Source organism: Lynx rufus, unplaced genomic scaffold (assembly GCF_022079265.1).
Source record: "Lynx rufus isolate CCGP_SWC_20201006 ecotype Redwood Valley unplaced genomic scaffold, mLynRuf1.p SCAF_6, whole genome shotgun sequence".
Classification (NCBI taxonomy): domain Eukaryota; kingdom Metazoa; phylum Chordata; class Mammalia; order Carnivora; family Felidae; genus Lynx; species Lynx rufus.
In genome coordinates this window covers 3,240,738-3,256,114 of record NW_025814878.1, presented here as the reverse complement: position 1 = coordinate 3,256,114, position 15,377 = coordinate 3,240,738, and the positions used below count along the sequence as shown (strand labels likewise).

Sequence of the window (15,377 nt, the reverse complement as noted above, 5' to 3'; positions counted from 1 at the left end):
AAAGTTATCTCTAGCAGCTTCTGTCCAGGCACCCTCAGCAGAGCCCAGGCCCGCCACTGACAGGCCTCATGCACAGGCATTCCTTCCAGCTGCTACTCGAAGCGGGCCAACTAAACTGGGAACCCCTGCAGTGGAGCTGACTCTGTCAGGTCTCTAGTCTAGAGCAGGCGTGGAACCAGAAGAGGCCATCACAGGGCCCAGGTCAGAAGCAGGTTCTTGGGTCAGCAAGCCCCTTGCTCGGCCCAGGTCCCCAGGCTGCCTGCAAACTCGTACGAACACAGATAGATACCTGGTGTGATGGGACGTTCCAGCTTTTAGCCTGGTAAACACTGCAGAACTGTTTTTTATATTACAGAGGCATGAAAATTCCATGTCCACTTTGATAACAGTAGAAGTAATTGCCTCCTTTTGCTTAGAAAATGTAATAGCATAAAAACGTAGAAAGGAAACCATGCTCTGGTCCTTTCTATTTCACACTCTCAAATGCTGGCTTGTAGAGTCGGTCTGTCCCATAGTTTCCAGTAATAGTGATCCTTGTTGGGGTCTGATACCACTTCCCAGAGTCTTCTGGTTGTGTCTCCCCAGATGAAATCTACGGCAACAGCTTGATCTCCGCCATGCTCGACAGCTGTAACTGCTCAGACTCCAGTGACATCGAACTGAGTGACGACTGGGCTGCCAAGAAATCCCCCAAAATCTCCCGAGCTAGCAAATCACCCAAACTCCCAAGGTAATCTCGCTCTTTATGGGTGTTCTTCCTCTTTTGTGCCTCTGGAGGTGTGTCTGTGTTGTGTCTGCAGCTGAATCCCATTGAAACCTACACCAGAAGAGCCCAGCAAGAGGGCATCCCTGCCTTTCATCTGGAAGATACGCCCTCAATAATTACAGCTTTCCTTTCTTCTTTCCTCTGGGTAGAAGAAATCCATCCAGTAGGAGTTTTTCTCAACTTTCAGACCTTCTAAGTGTTAGCACTGATGGTGGATGGCATGGGGTGGCCGTAGCTCCCTGGCTTACTTGTTTGTTCTTCTAGTTTGAGAAAAGTAAGGAAAAGGTTTTACAGGGAATGTACTGTAATGTGTTGAAGAGAATGCCAAGTTAAATACCTATAATGCTGTGATTGGAAATAAATCGTAAATTTAAAAAATTTTAGATCCTAAAGGTTTGTCCTGTAGAGTGGCGAAAAGCTAAGAGTAGATATAAGGGCCTGTGGGGTCTTAGATAAGAGCCCCCCTGCTCTGACTCCACTACTGAAGGCTATATAACCTTGAATGAATCTGTGACCTGGATTCCAGTATCCTTATTTACGGAAGGTAAAGGGTGGGGCAGAGCTTCACTGAGATCTCTTTAGCTCTAAAATTCTGTGATACTGTACAAAATTAAGATAGAATTTATGTACAGATAACATACCTGCCCAGATCTCAAGCACATAATTTACTGTGCAGTTGATAAACCAGTGTATCTACCGCCCAGTTGAAGGTAACGTTCGGTCATCCCGGAAAGTGCCTCGTGCCCCTTCCCATTTGATACCCACTCCCCAGAGTCAGCACTGTTCTAATTTTTGTCACCACAGACTAGTTTTACTTGTTCTGGGATTTCATATAAATGGCGTCAAACATTACATACTTTTTCTTTTTTTTTTTTAACTCTTGCTCAACATAATGACTGAGATCCATTGGCGTCAAGTGTATCAGCAGTTTGTTTTTCTTTTTTGCTCTGTGGTTTCAATTGTAATGAATATACTATAGTTTGTTTATTCCATTTACCCATTGATTGACCTCTGGTAATGAGACTTTTTGCGGACACATGCGCTCCTCTGTCTCGGGTAGGGGAGTCGTGGGGCCATGGCACATGTTTAACTTCCCCAGAAACTGCCAAACAGTATTCCAAGGTGCCTGTAGTATTCTGAGTTCTGCCAGCAGTGTATGTGAGACTTCTGTTTTCACCCACGATTGCACTGTCCTTGTCAGAAAATAATTTTATCCATTCTGGTGGGTGTGTAGGGCTATCTTAACATCTCTAGTGATTGGTGATGCCACCCAGCTTTTCATATGTTAGTCGGCCATTTGGATATCTTCTTTTCTAAAGTGTCTGTTTAGCCTGTTGCCCATTTTTTATTGAGTTGTTTTTCTGTTACCAGGTTGTAAGATTCTTTATGCATTTTAGCTATGGGTTTTTGGGCAGAGATGGAGTGCCACATGGCTAACGTCATATGAATTTTTTCTTTTATGATTAGTGCTTCTTGCATCCTGTTTAGGAAATCTTTGTGTACCCTTAGGTCATGAAGACATCCCTTTGTTCTTTTCCAGAAACTTTGTAGTTTTAGCTTTCGTACTTCAGTCTCGGATTAATTTTTGTGTATGGGGTGACTTTTTCTTGTATAGATATCCAGTTGCTCAAGCAATTTATTTTTTCATCTTTATTCTGAGCTTGTTAAAATTGCAAATAAAACTGTGAACTTCTCTACACTTCTACAGTGTTTCGGCTTTTCCCTTAATTAAGGGAGGACATTTAACACATAAGCAACCAAATCCTTCACCTGTAAATGTCCTTTCACAGTGCCCGAATATGGCATTCCCTGAGGCTGCTCCTGCTTCCCTCTGTCTTTCCCTGTGTCGAATCCCCCTACTTGCAAAGGCCAGACAGTCCTCACACAGAACTGTAACCAGCTCGGGCCTCTGTCTGCCTGTGCTTCGGGGCCCCTGGTGTTGTATCACACTCTCAGGCAGTACCTCTGAGGCTCAGTGCTTTCTTTTTATTGATTGCCATCAAGCTTAACATACTCATTTTTCTAGCATTCTCTGTGGGGTAGGCTGGCATTAACACGTGTCCCCATGTTATAAATAGAGGAACTAAGGGCCAGAGATATAATGTAGGAACAGAAAACAACAGAAAAGCTGTAGACCCACAGATTTGATTTAAATATCACAGCTGGTGAAAGGCTAGAAAAGTCCATTGAAATCCTGACATTGTGTTACGAATCGTAAAATCATCTGGCCTTAGGGTGAAATATGTCTCTTCCCACCTGCTATTTTCCCACATGCACGAGGCATGTGGATATTTCTAAACTTACTGTTAGTACAAAGTGAAACACTGTTAATTCTCTGAGGTTCCTTACAAATGAATCACCTGATTTGGTCTAATCTCGCTGTATTTTTAAGTATCTATCACTTGGTACACAGTTCTGTTCTTCTTCCCTCATACTCACAAGGCAAAAGCAGGCGGCAGAGACTTGAAAAATGAAGGGGCCTTGCCCCTGGGAACACAGCACCGTGGTGGCCACCAGAGCATGAAGGGGAGGGCCAAGGCAGCATGCGCCTCCCCGGCCTGTGGGGCCTGACCCTCCTGGCCTTGTCTCCACAGGATCAACATTGAGGCTCGGAAGTCTCCCAAGCTGTCCCGGGCTGCTCAGGAGATGTCCAGGTCTCCCCGGTTGCCGATGCGCAAGCCCTCCATTGGCTCACCCAGCCTGACGCGAAGAGAGTTTCCCTTTGAAGACATCACTCAGGTAGCATCTGGGGTCCGGGTCGGTCCCACGCATCGCTGCCCCGCCCTTCTCTCCCTCCTCAGTGTGTGGCCGACGGTGGCTGAACCCTCGGTGCATCACACCTGCACTCGCCACCCCAGTCTCCGTGCCGGCCACTGTCGTTCCAGACAAGGGGCGTAGAGAACCAGAGCCCTGTTCTCCCTCCTCACCACCCTGCCCTCAGGCAGGCCCCGACACCTCCACATCCCCAGGACCTCCTTTCCACCTCAGACACACCCCCATGGCCACATGGGTCCTTCCACAGGCAGCTCTGGTTGAGACATACCCTCCCTCTGCCCTCTCAAGCCACTTCCGACCCTTTGGTGACTCTCAGTGTCCACAACAGCCCATCCCTGGTGGTGGCCCCACAGTCTGTGCTGCCCGTCTCTCCATCCTGGTCCCCGCGACGTCCTCCAAGTGCCACAGCCTCGCTGTTGACCGGCCTCTTTCTGTGCTTGTGCCTTTGCTGTACCTGGGTCACTGGGGTGACCCAGCTTACCCTCTCCATCTCCTCCCCTTGTTTCTGCCGGCATGCTTCCAGATAGAACTCAGCCTCCGTGGTGAAGGCTTCTTTCCCTGGCTCAGCCACAGTGGTCCCCAAGCATCTTGTTTACAACATTTCTCAGTGACTTCCTTTATGCCTTACATCCTCCAGTAGGTAATAAGCTCTTTGAGGAGCTGGTTTTAATTCATCTTTGTTATTGCTCTTGCACACACACGCACACTCATGGCTTAAGCATATTGGTAATTAAAAAAAAATTTTTTTCGGGGCGCCTGGGTGGCGCAGTCGGTTAAGCGTCCGACTTCAGCCAGGTCACAATCTCACGGCCCGTGAGTTCGAGCCCCGCGTCGGGCTCTGGGCTGATGGCTCAGAGCCTGGAGCCTGTTTCCGATTCTGTGTCTCCCTCTCTCTCTGCCCCTCCCTCGTTCATGCTCTGTCTCTCTCTGTCCCAAAAATAAATAAACGTTGAAAAAAAAATTTAAAAAAAAAAAATTTTTTTTCTTAATTGAATTGAATGAGAAAATAGGTAATTGGGTAGTGTGGGGGACATACTGGTATCAGTGCAACTAGTGTTTCCAGGAGAAATATCAAGGGTAAAAATGGATCCAGCGCAAGGTGTAACCCCTCTAGTCCAGTGACTGGGAAAGGAGAGGTGAAGAAAAATGTGCCCAGATCGCCTTTGTGGCCTTTTTAACCTACACGTGTGCAGACACACTGGGACACATCTGTTCCTCACTTCCAGCCTGAGAATCCCAGCTCAGTGAGCCATCATGAGCCACGATTCAGAAACAGGTGCCTGGCATGTTACAGTTAGCTTCCGGTCTTAAAAATGGTGGAATGATACAGAGAGTGAATATTTCCAACATTACCCACCTGTGTTTTTTTTAAGCAAAAATGTTAATATTCTTACTTCCTAAGTGATCAATAGAAGATATAAAAATAGATTGTAATTTTTTTTCCTTTTTCTCCCCCCCCCCCTCCCTCCCACAGCACAACTATCTTGCTCAGGTCACGTCTAATATCTGGGGAACGAAGTTTAAGATTGTGGGCTTGGCTGCTTTCCTGCCAACCAACCTCGGTGCAGGTAAAAAACCGTGCCCTCTTCTCTGCCTGCTCTCCCAGGTGGAACTGAGACTTTTGAAAAGACCATTCAGATGAGCTCTTATGGCACCAAAAGATTAGTATGTACTTTATTTACCTCTACACTTTGACTCGAACCGTCATAATTTCACAAAATTAGAATTATTACTCAAATTGGTTTTTTGCCAGCAGCGCTTTCAGTATTTTTATATAAGCCCTGACTTATGAAGAGACCGAAATAGCAGAAATCTCTAACAAAGCTCTGGTTATTTTGATTCGTGGCCTCTCACGGTGGGCAGGTTTTGGTACCAGTGTCTTTAGGTTCTTGAGTCCGAAGAAAGTTGGGAAGAAAGCGCTAAAGACTGTTAGAAGCTGGCTGGCTGTCAGTACAGTTCTTTGTGGTAAAACTTCACAGATTTCATGTAGAAGTCCCAGATACTTTGTGAGAAGCTTGAGCCCCGGAGGAAAATAGAACCATAGGAGTAAAAGCTGGGCTAGAACCCAGAATTTGCATTCTTTTCTGTACTCCTGCTTGAAGGAATAGGACTAACATGTCGTGTTTACTTCGTGTTTACTTCGTGTTTACTTCACTCCTTACTTCAGAAGGAGTGAAATGACAGAAGGTCCTTTTCAGAGCAGCTTCATCCCGATAGGCGCATCGCTGGGTAGTCTGAGGGCTTGTGCCGTCCCCCAGCCTTGCTGGATTGCCTGATCACTTAACACGCACACGTCTCTGGAAGGCGAGGTTTGCGTGTGGCTGGTGGACCCATCTTGAATGTGCTCTGTGTCCCTACTAAAAATGGTTTGTGAAAAATTCTGAATCTGACTATTTAAGTTGTTTCAGACATCAGTAGATCCTTTCAGTTAAGTAATTCTTGCAAAGCAGATGTTAAAAAGACCTATGCCATGTATGCATAGGATACATAGGAGACTTATTAAACAGTGCTGTATTGGGATTTTTCATTTTGAGGTTTCTCAGCTCAAAGAAAAAGAGGAATAGAAATAACACATAAAACTGACGTAGGAAATAACCATAGACCGTCCCAGTACATACTGCAGAGAAATCTCTTAATAATATTTTCAACCACCTGCAAAGTCTCTGATGACCATGAAATTCTGTTCTTTAGTAATTCAGCCGTGCCCCACTGATGTGCTTGGTGATTCTAGTAACCACTGTGCAAGCGTTGCGATCACCCCACGTCAGTACGCTGAGGCCTGAGCCATCTGCCTATTTCAATAAACATTGAAAAAAGGAATGGAATCTTAATGAATCTTTTCCTTCTAGATGTTGAGTAGATCCACACATAAGTCAACAAGAACCTTAACATGGGAGAGCCTAGAAGTGCCTTCAAGGTACGGGATGCTCCAGTGTGAGGGATTCGAGTGCCCAAAATAAAAGTTTTCTGTGTGACTGCAATGAAATCATTGTCCTAATCATTGACCGTTTAAAAAAAAGCATGTTAGCTGTATATTCATTTGTTAAGCTAAGAGAATTTTCCATTTGATTCTACTAGAGAAGAAATTATCTCTTAGCTTTTAGAAGGTATGTTACCTGTGGTACCCTATTAAACAATCTTTGTCACCCTAATGGATTTTAAAGTGAGTAGTTGGATATTTTATATTAGATAATTGTGCTGGATAATTTGTTCCCTTCAATTAGAATTATCTGGCTCATGAAATTTTTTTATTTTTAATTTTTTGCTTTCTCAATTTTAAAAATATGGAATAAATTCAAATTCAAAAGATTTGAAGCAGTATACAGTAAAAATCTTTCTCTTCACCTCTGGCCACCTAGTTTTCTCCCCCTGGAGGCAACTGACACAATTTTTAATCCCTCCTCAGATTTTAAATTTTATTTCTTTTTATCAATCTGAACAACAAAGAATAGCACTTTAATGCATGCATTAATTCTTAAACCAGAGAAAACTGTCCAGAATTTTAAAGCCAAAATTCATATTCTCTTTTGTGAGCGAGAGAGATGAACACATGAATAGACCTGTGATGAGCACTCGGTTGGAAAAGTCTTCTTAGCCCTCACCAGCCCAAGCACCAGCCTCACACAGGTATTTCATCACCAGAAGGCCTGCGGTGCCGTGGGAGTGCCAGCCAGGTGCCTCTGGGCACTGGCAGGGACAGCAGTGGAGACAGAACTGTGCTTACCTTAGCAGAAACTAGGGATAACAGTAATAATTACAGAACCTCTACTTACCTCACACGGAAGAGTACGAAACATAAAAGAAGGCTGATGGGCTGGTGTCATTCTGACTTCAGCCTACTGCAAGCCCTAAATTCAGATTTATTGGTTTTAACTTATTTTGTCTCATCTAAATATTTTAATTGCCATCTAGGCATTCTCTTAAATGTCCTTATTGATCCAATAAAATCTTAGCATTGAAAGAAACAGTGTGAAGGGGCACCTGGGTGGCTCAGTCAGTTAAGCGTCTGGCTCTTGATCTTGGCTCGGTCATGATCTCACTGTTCCTGAGATTGCGCCTCAAGCCAGGTTCTGCGCTACCAGGGTGGAGCCTGCTTGGGACTCTCTCTCTCCCTCACTGTCTGCCTCTCCAGTTGCACTCTCCCTCTCTCTCTTCTGTAAATAAATAAGCTTAAAAAAAAATTAAAAATAAAGAAATGGTGTGGAAGTTCCCTAAATCACTATCCTGATCATGAAATGGCAGTTGAAAGTCAGGGAAACAAGAATCCAGTCCTGAGTAAGAGCAGTGTTTCATTCTGCCCTGACCCACGTCATCCCATCTTCTAGTTGCCTGAGATCCCCCTGAGCGTGACATTCTGGATATCCCAACAATTTTACTAAGTTATCCTTCTGATCACAAGTGATGCTTTTAAAATACGTATTTATCATACCCCAGCTCATTCCAGAAAAGCATTTAAGTCTTAGACACGTGTTTGACATTTGAAATGTGTGATTCTGTAGAAAACCACTTGGCAAAGTGACTGGGGTAGGCTGAGAATCTGTTGTTACAGAATCCAGACCATGGCTGGGGTGGCCAGTGGTGTGCAGAAGGGAGGTGAAGGGCTGCCATCAGACTCTCCCGGGCCCACGCAGATCTGTCTTCTGATGGCAGGGACAGCACAGCGCCATTTCTCTTCCTGTGGCTCTGTCGGCACCTTGGCCGTCCTCCTGCATGTCTCTGTTAACAGCGCTCTCCTCCTCCCCGCCAGTAATCTATAAAACCAGCCTCCTGCATCTCCAGCCACGGCAGATGACCATCTATCTCCCAGAGGTTCGGAAGATTTCCATGGACTATGTTAATTTACCTGTCTTCAACCCAAATGTTTTCAGTGAAGATGAAGATGATTTACCAGGTGTGTTCTTAGTGGGTCGTGACGGGGACAGAGTGGTAAGTTGTGGACGATTACAGCATGCCGGTCTGTGCTTGCTTTGGCAAAGGGTGACTTCCTCCATTGTTGGGTGTGGTGGCATATCACAGGAGAAGGTCATACTGTTGCTGGTTTGGGGAGGAGGAGAGCTACGAGCAAGGCCTCATATCCACAGAGCATCTGCCTTCTTGTTTTATTATCTTCACAATAATCCTTAGTCTTATGCCCAGGTAGAGAAGTTTATAGGACTGATCAGAACTCAGTAAAATCAGAACTGAAACCAGGTCTCATAGGCTGTGGCGCCCACAGAACCTGGTTTCTCAAACCCGCCCCATCTCTGGGACAGAAAACCTTTACGTTCAGACATTTCTCTCCCAGTGTGCAACTCACATCTCAGTGTACAGAAGCCTGGTCTGAGTTAAAGGTAAAATCTGGTACAAGCTTTTAAAGTCCCAGTTTACAAATTTTCAGATATCGATAGCATCTTAAATTAAGTATTTTCTAGTGTGTGTGTGTGGTGGGGGGGGGGGATCCTATTTTGATTAATAGAGTAGAACGATTTCTAAGTTGTCTGTCAGTTATTCCTATGTAACTATTCTCAGAAACATCTACCCATAATTTTATAAATATGAAGACTGCTCTCCTTAGAACCAAGCAAGTTTTTGAAGGTCTCTGGTTTCTGAGCCAGAGGAATCCTACATGGACCACTGACTTCTCCTGTGTTTGGTGGTTCTGGAACAGAAGGGGCTATGGTCCTCGCCATGGGACAGGGAAGGACCTGCGTTCCAGCTTCAGCATTCCTCAAGAAGAACTTGAGGGAGTCGTTTACCTTCTTCATGGGTTTTTACATGTAAAGTTATTTGTACGGTACTTTCTGACAGTAGCTGTCTTTGGTCCTCTGATGATATACCTCTCCTCATAGGCAGAGCAGATATTCTAGACTATCAAAGTCATAATGGGCAAGGTTTTGCAACCACATAAACCTGCAGTTTGGTGAAGCCTCACACACTTGAGCTTTACAGCCCATTTCCGCAATTTCAGAATCTCGTATTCAGAAGTATCTTTGACACTTTCCCCGTAACACCCTCCCTGTGCTCCCAGAGTGTGACTAATACAGCTCTCCCTAAATGTTCAGCCCTTGCTGCTGCTGTTAGTGCCTGTGCTGCGCAGTCAGAGGAGGGAGCGTTTTGTCTCTGTGCTTGCCTTTAATGCTGGTGACAGACTCTTCTCTTTAGCCTGGAAGACACCTGCCTTCAGTTCTCCCTGCAGATGAGAGGCCATCTGGAGGAGAGATCTGAACAGGAATAATAGAAAACTTGAGACAGGACCCAGATTCATGCAGCCAGGAGATAGTTACATCTATCTCACTAGAGGGCCCCAGGGAAGGGATGGGGGAAGTAGGGAAGTCTGGGACAGGCTCAAAAGGTGAACTTAACTTTTGATGAAACTAGCTGCCTTCACTCCATTGTTCTGGTAAAAGGCCAGTCAGCCTTTACAGTTACCTAGTTAAATCTTATTTCCTGCTCATATGCTAGTTGCTACATAGCACTTAAAGGCCCAGATGAGCAAACTTGCCAGGGGTCGATGGCATTTTAAACAGGGCAGTATAAAACAGTGGCTCTGAGCACCTGCGTGTGGTCTATCACTGCTCAAATCCATGCTTCATTAAATTCCCTATGTGTACACATATAGGATAGATTTACAGGGTTTTACAGAGTGTGGCTATACCTTACATACTGTCGGAAATGCTAAAAAGCAGATAAATTAGGGAATTATCCTTCCCTAATAACACAGATTTGCTAGAGGATTCTTTTCATTGGTATCTTTACTACATCTTACATGGTTCTATTTACAGAAACTTAGTTTACGTGCAAATTTCAGATACACATTTGCTGCATGACCCTTCCCGTACTAACCAGTCCATAAATGTGGCTAAACTAACCAGAGCCTAGGCCTTATTATGAGTGCTCAGTGGAGTATCCTCCCGTCACTCCCTCCTTGCATAAGAGAGTGGTCCGTTTTCTGAATATGAGTAGAAAGTATCTTTAAACAGTTAAGTATTTAAAAATAAAGTAGGTCTTCCAGGGAGGCTCAGTTGGTTGAGCATCCGACTCTTGACCTCAGCTCAGGTCTTGACCTCAGGGTCGTGAGTTTGAGCCCTGCCCTGGGCTCCACATTGGGCATGGAGCCTACTTTTAAAAAATTAATTAATTAATTAATTAAAAAAGAGTTAAGTATTTGCCGTGGTACCATTTAGGCACATGGTACCAAATTCAGAAGGTTCAGAAGCATATCCATTGAAAAGCTTTGACAGTGCCCTTAACCAGTGGACAACAAAGGCTACCCTGCAGAACTCACCCGCTTGCCTGGGCCCTTCCAGAAACCTTGGAGAAACTTTGTATAACTTGTGTGAAAGATCTGGCTTTCCCCAAGCAAACACATCTCCGCCTGAAGCAGTTGCATTTTGTATGCAAAAGGACTGGATGAGTTCAGATGTATTACTTATTCTGACCCAGTTTCATGGCAGTTTTGTAAGCAGTGCATGTTTCTTTTTTCCTCCCAGTGACGGGAGCATCGGGTGTGCCTGAGAACAACCCTCCATGTACCGTGAACATCCCCATCGCTCCCATCCACAGCTCGGCGCAAGCTATGTCCCCCACACAGAGCATAGGATTGGTGCAGTCCCTGCTGGCCAATCAGAATGTGCAGCTGGACGTCCTGACCAATCAGACCACGGCAGTGGGGACGTCTGAGCATGGAAGTGATAGTGCCACCCAGTACCCAGTCTCCAACCGCTATTCCAACCCCGGACAGGTGATCTTCGGAGGTGTGGAGATGGGCCGCATCATCCCCAACCCCGCTCAGCTGTCCCTGCCACCGCCTGCGCCAGGGGCGATCCAGCTCTCGGTGTTGGACCACGGAGACCGAGACCATGACCACCTGCAGAAGTCCGCCAAGGCCCTGCGGCCAGTGCCGCAGCTGGCCGCTGAGGGGGACGCAGTGGTGTTCAGTGCCCCGCAGGAGGTCCAGGTGGCGAAGATGAACCCCCCACCCCCCTACCCGGGAACCATCCCCGCCGCCCCCACCACAGCAGCGCCCCCGCCCCCGCTACCGCCCCCGCAGCCTCCGGTGGACACGTGCCTGAAGAAGGGCGACTTCTCGCTGTACCCCACGGCGGCACATTACCAGACGCCCCTGGGCTATGAGAGGATCACCACCTTTGACAGCAGCGGCAACGTGGAGGAGGTGTGCCGGCCTCGGACGCGGATGCTCTGCTCCCAGAACACCTACACCCTCCCCGGCCCGGGCAGCTCAGCCACCCTGCGGCTCACCGCCACTGAGAAAAAGGTCCCCCAGCCTTGCACCAGTGCCACCCTGAACCGCCTGACCGTCCCACGCTACTCCATCCCGACGGGAGATCCACCCCCGTACCCCGAAATCGCCGGCCCGCTAGTCCCGGGTCGGAGCGCGGCGCAGAGGCCCGACAGTCTCATCCACGCCACGCTGCGCAGGAACAACCGCGAGGTGGCGCTCAAGGCGGCGCAGCTGGCCGAGCCCCCGCGGGTCCCCCCGCAGCACCCGCCCAAGCCCAAGGGTGCGGCGCAGTTCCCGGCGCGGCCCCCGCCGGCCCTGTATACCTGCAGTCAGTGCAGCGGCGGGGCCGTGGCGGGGCGGCCCGAGCCTGGCGCCGGGGGTGCTGGAGGTGTGCAGCCCGGCTCGGGCCTGGCCCACGCCGCCAGCACCTCACCCCTGACCTCCCAGTCGTCCTACAGCCTCCTGAGCCCGCCAGACGGCGCCCGCGACCGCGCCGACTACGTTAACTCGGCCTTCACGGAGGACGAGGCGCTGGCCCAGCACTGTCCGCTCGAGAAGCCCCTGAGGCACCCCACGCTGACTGAAGCTGCTGTGGCCGTCAAACGGCCACCCCCTTACCAGTGGGACCCTGTGCTGGGGGAAGACATTTGGGTTCCTCAGGAAAGGACAGCACAGACTGCAGTGCCCAACCCCCTGAAACTGTCTCCTCTGATAGTAGGTCAGAGCCAGCATCTGGACGTGTCCCGAGTGCCCTTCGTCTCCCCGAAGTCTCCCGCCAGCCCTACTGCCACTTTCCAAACAGGCTATGGGATGGGAATGCCGTATCCAGGGAGCTATAACACGCCCCCTTTGCCGGGAGTGCAGACCCCCTGCTCCCCGAAAGATGCCCTGTCCCCGACACAGTTTGCACCCCAGGAGTCCACAGTGGCTCTCCAGCCAGCCTACCCGCCCAGCCTCTCCTACTGCACCTTGCCCCCCATGTATCCGGGAAGCAGCACCTGCTCGAGTTTACAGCTGCCACCTATCGCCTTGCACCCCTGGAATTCCTACAGCCCTTGCCCGCCCGTGCAAAACCCCCAGGGCACTCTGCCCCCCAAGGCACACTTGGTGGTGGAGAAGCCCCTCGTGTCCCCACCGCCCACCGACCTCCAAAGCCACTTGGGTACAGAGGTGATGGTAGAGACCACAGACAACTTCCAAGAAGTCCTTTCCCTGACAGAAAGCCCGGTCCCCCAGCGGTCGGAGAAATTCGGGAAGAAAAACCGGAAGCGCCTGGACAGCCGAGCAGAGGAAGGAAATGTTCAGGCCATTACAGAGGGCAAAGTGAAGAAGGAGGCAAGGACTTTGAGTGACTTTAATTCCCTGATCTCCAGCCCTCGCCTGGGGAGAGAGAAGAAGAAAGTGAAGAGTCAGAAAGACCAACTGAAGTCGAAGAAGTTGAATAAGACGAATGAGTTCCAGGACAGCTCAGAGAGCGAGCCTGAGCTGTTCATCAGTGGTGATGAGCTGATGAACCAGAGCCAGGGCAGCAAGAAGGGCTGGAAGAGCAAGAGGAGTCTGCGGACGGCCAGCGAGCTGGAGGAGTTCAAGTGCCGGAAAGCCAGCGAGAAGGAGGATGGCCGGCTGGGCAGCCAGGGCTTTGTGTACGTCATGGCCAACAAGCAGCCTCTGTGGAACGAAGCCACCCAAGTGTACCAGCTGGACTTTGGGGGGCGCGTGACCCAGGAGTCAGCAAAGAACTTCCAAATCGAGCTAGAGGGGCGGCAGGTAAGAAAGCATGGCCCAGGGCATGGCCCAGATCCCTGCTTTTTGGTCTTGACTGGTCTCTGTGGGTTTTTAAAAACCTGCTAAAGGATAGCAGTGCTTTGGCCTTCCAGGAGCCAAATGGGAAATAACGGAAAACAACTGATCCCTCTTAAGCGTGGCCAAGTCTCCGTGACCCATGAGAAAAACTAGCAGGCCCCTGCCCAGCCCCCTGCCCGCTCCCCAAACCTGCTCTGCCAGAGATACTTTCTTTCTTCCAACTTTGGCTTTTTTCTGGCATTTGACACTGTGTTTGCAAAGAACGTGTTCCCATTTCTATTTATTGATTTTTCAGTTTTTCACATCGTGTGTTGACCTCTTCCTGAGGAATATGAGGGTTTATTTTCTTCACCCCCACTGCCATATGTACCGACACGTGAACTTCCCCCTTTCCTTAGTTCAATCAGCAGTCATTGGTTATCTCATGATGCCAATATATGTGGTTTATAGCTGAGCCATGTGTTATGGCTTAACTATATTTCCTTTTTTTTTTTTTTTTTAAATTTTTTTTTTCAACGTTTATTTATTTTTGGGACAGAGAGAGACAGAGCATGAACGAGGGAGGGGCAGAGAGAGAGGGAGACACAGAATCGGAAACAGGCTCCAGGCTCCGAGCCATCAGCCCAGAGCCCGACGCAGGGCTCGAACTCACGGACCGCGAGATCGTGACCTGGCTAAAGTCGGATGCTTAACCGACTGCGCCACCCAGGCGCCCCTATTTCCTTTTTTATTACATTGGGATTTTTTCCTAGACCAAATAATTACCCAGTGTTTGTTTATTTCTGTGTATTTATAGTACATCATTCCCTGATTCGGTGGCAGAATGTAAATCTCTTCTCACTACAGTTAAACACATCGGGTGGTTTTTCAGTTCCTCTGCTCCAGCCTGAAATGGTGGCTCTAACCCTGCTGCATAGCTGTTGTTCTGGAACTGCACTTCCTCACCATCCTGGGAGTTCCCTTCACCTCTCATACTTAAATCTCATTTTCATTAATTCACTCAAATATTTATTGAGCCACCTGCTGTGTGCCTGGCAATCCTCTGAGCTGGGAGTCAGCAAACTGTGGCCCACAGACCAGTTGGACCTGCTGCCTCTTTTTATAAATAAAGTTCCATTGGAACGCAGCCATGCGCACCCACTTAAGTATTGTCTAAGGCTGCTTTTGTCCTACGACAGAGAGTTCTGGCAAAGACCCTGTGACCTACAAGGCCTGAAGTATTTATCATCAGCCCTTTACAGAGAGTTTGCCAACGTTGCTCTAAGTGCTGGAACCAGAGCAATGAGGAAAATAGAGAAAATCCCCGTCCTCACATGGAGTTTACCAAAATGGAAGAAAGACCGTAAACAAATGTACTTAAATATTTATATAAGTATTTATATAATATTTATACATAATTTATGTGTGATATATAATATAATCCTTATAAATATAATATTTATGTAAATATCTGTATATGTATATAAAAAGCTATATAGTCACAGTGTGTGATCACAGTAAGTACTGAAATGACAAAGGAAAGCGAGCTCGAGAGACAGAGCATTGCGGGAAGGCGGTGGACTATGTTTGCCCCTCTCTGACCCGTGACATTTGACAATGACAATTGATGTTTGTCTCAACCTTCTGTTAGCCTGTAGATTCTTCTTCATACTTTTTCTTTCCCCTGTTTCCTTGGTGAGGAAGCCACTTCATTTGACCAGTGAGCTTTCCAGGCTCTGAATTTTTGCTTCATTATCTTCCCATTGTGTGTTTACCAGGTTCCCCCTTTGTTTCCAACAAACCCATAGTTAGCTCAGGAAGTTTGATCAGAGT

General features: G+C 47.7%; 1 protein-coding gene across 2 annotated transcripts in view; it reads left to right on the top strand.

Annotated features, from left to right (window-relative positions):
• The window catches only part of TULP4 (TUB like protein 4), a 173,922-nt gene that overhangs the window by 156,740 nt on the left and 1,805 nt on the right, over positions 1–15,377 (top strand). For both annotated transcript variants that reach the window (XM_047101581.1, XM_047101580.1), the window contains exons 11-15: positions 586–730; positions 3,361–3,505; positions 5,016–5,109; positions 8,289–8,432; positions 11,011–13,529. In XM_047101581.1, the coding sequence (XP_046957537.1) occupies positions 586–730; positions 3,361–3,505; positions 5,016–5,109; positions 8,289–8,432; positions 11,011–13,529 (3,047 nt within the window). The remainder of the gene's footprint in view (positions 1–585; positions 731–3,360; positions 3,506–5,015; positions 5,110–8,288; positions 8,433–11,010; positions 13,530–15,377) is intronic.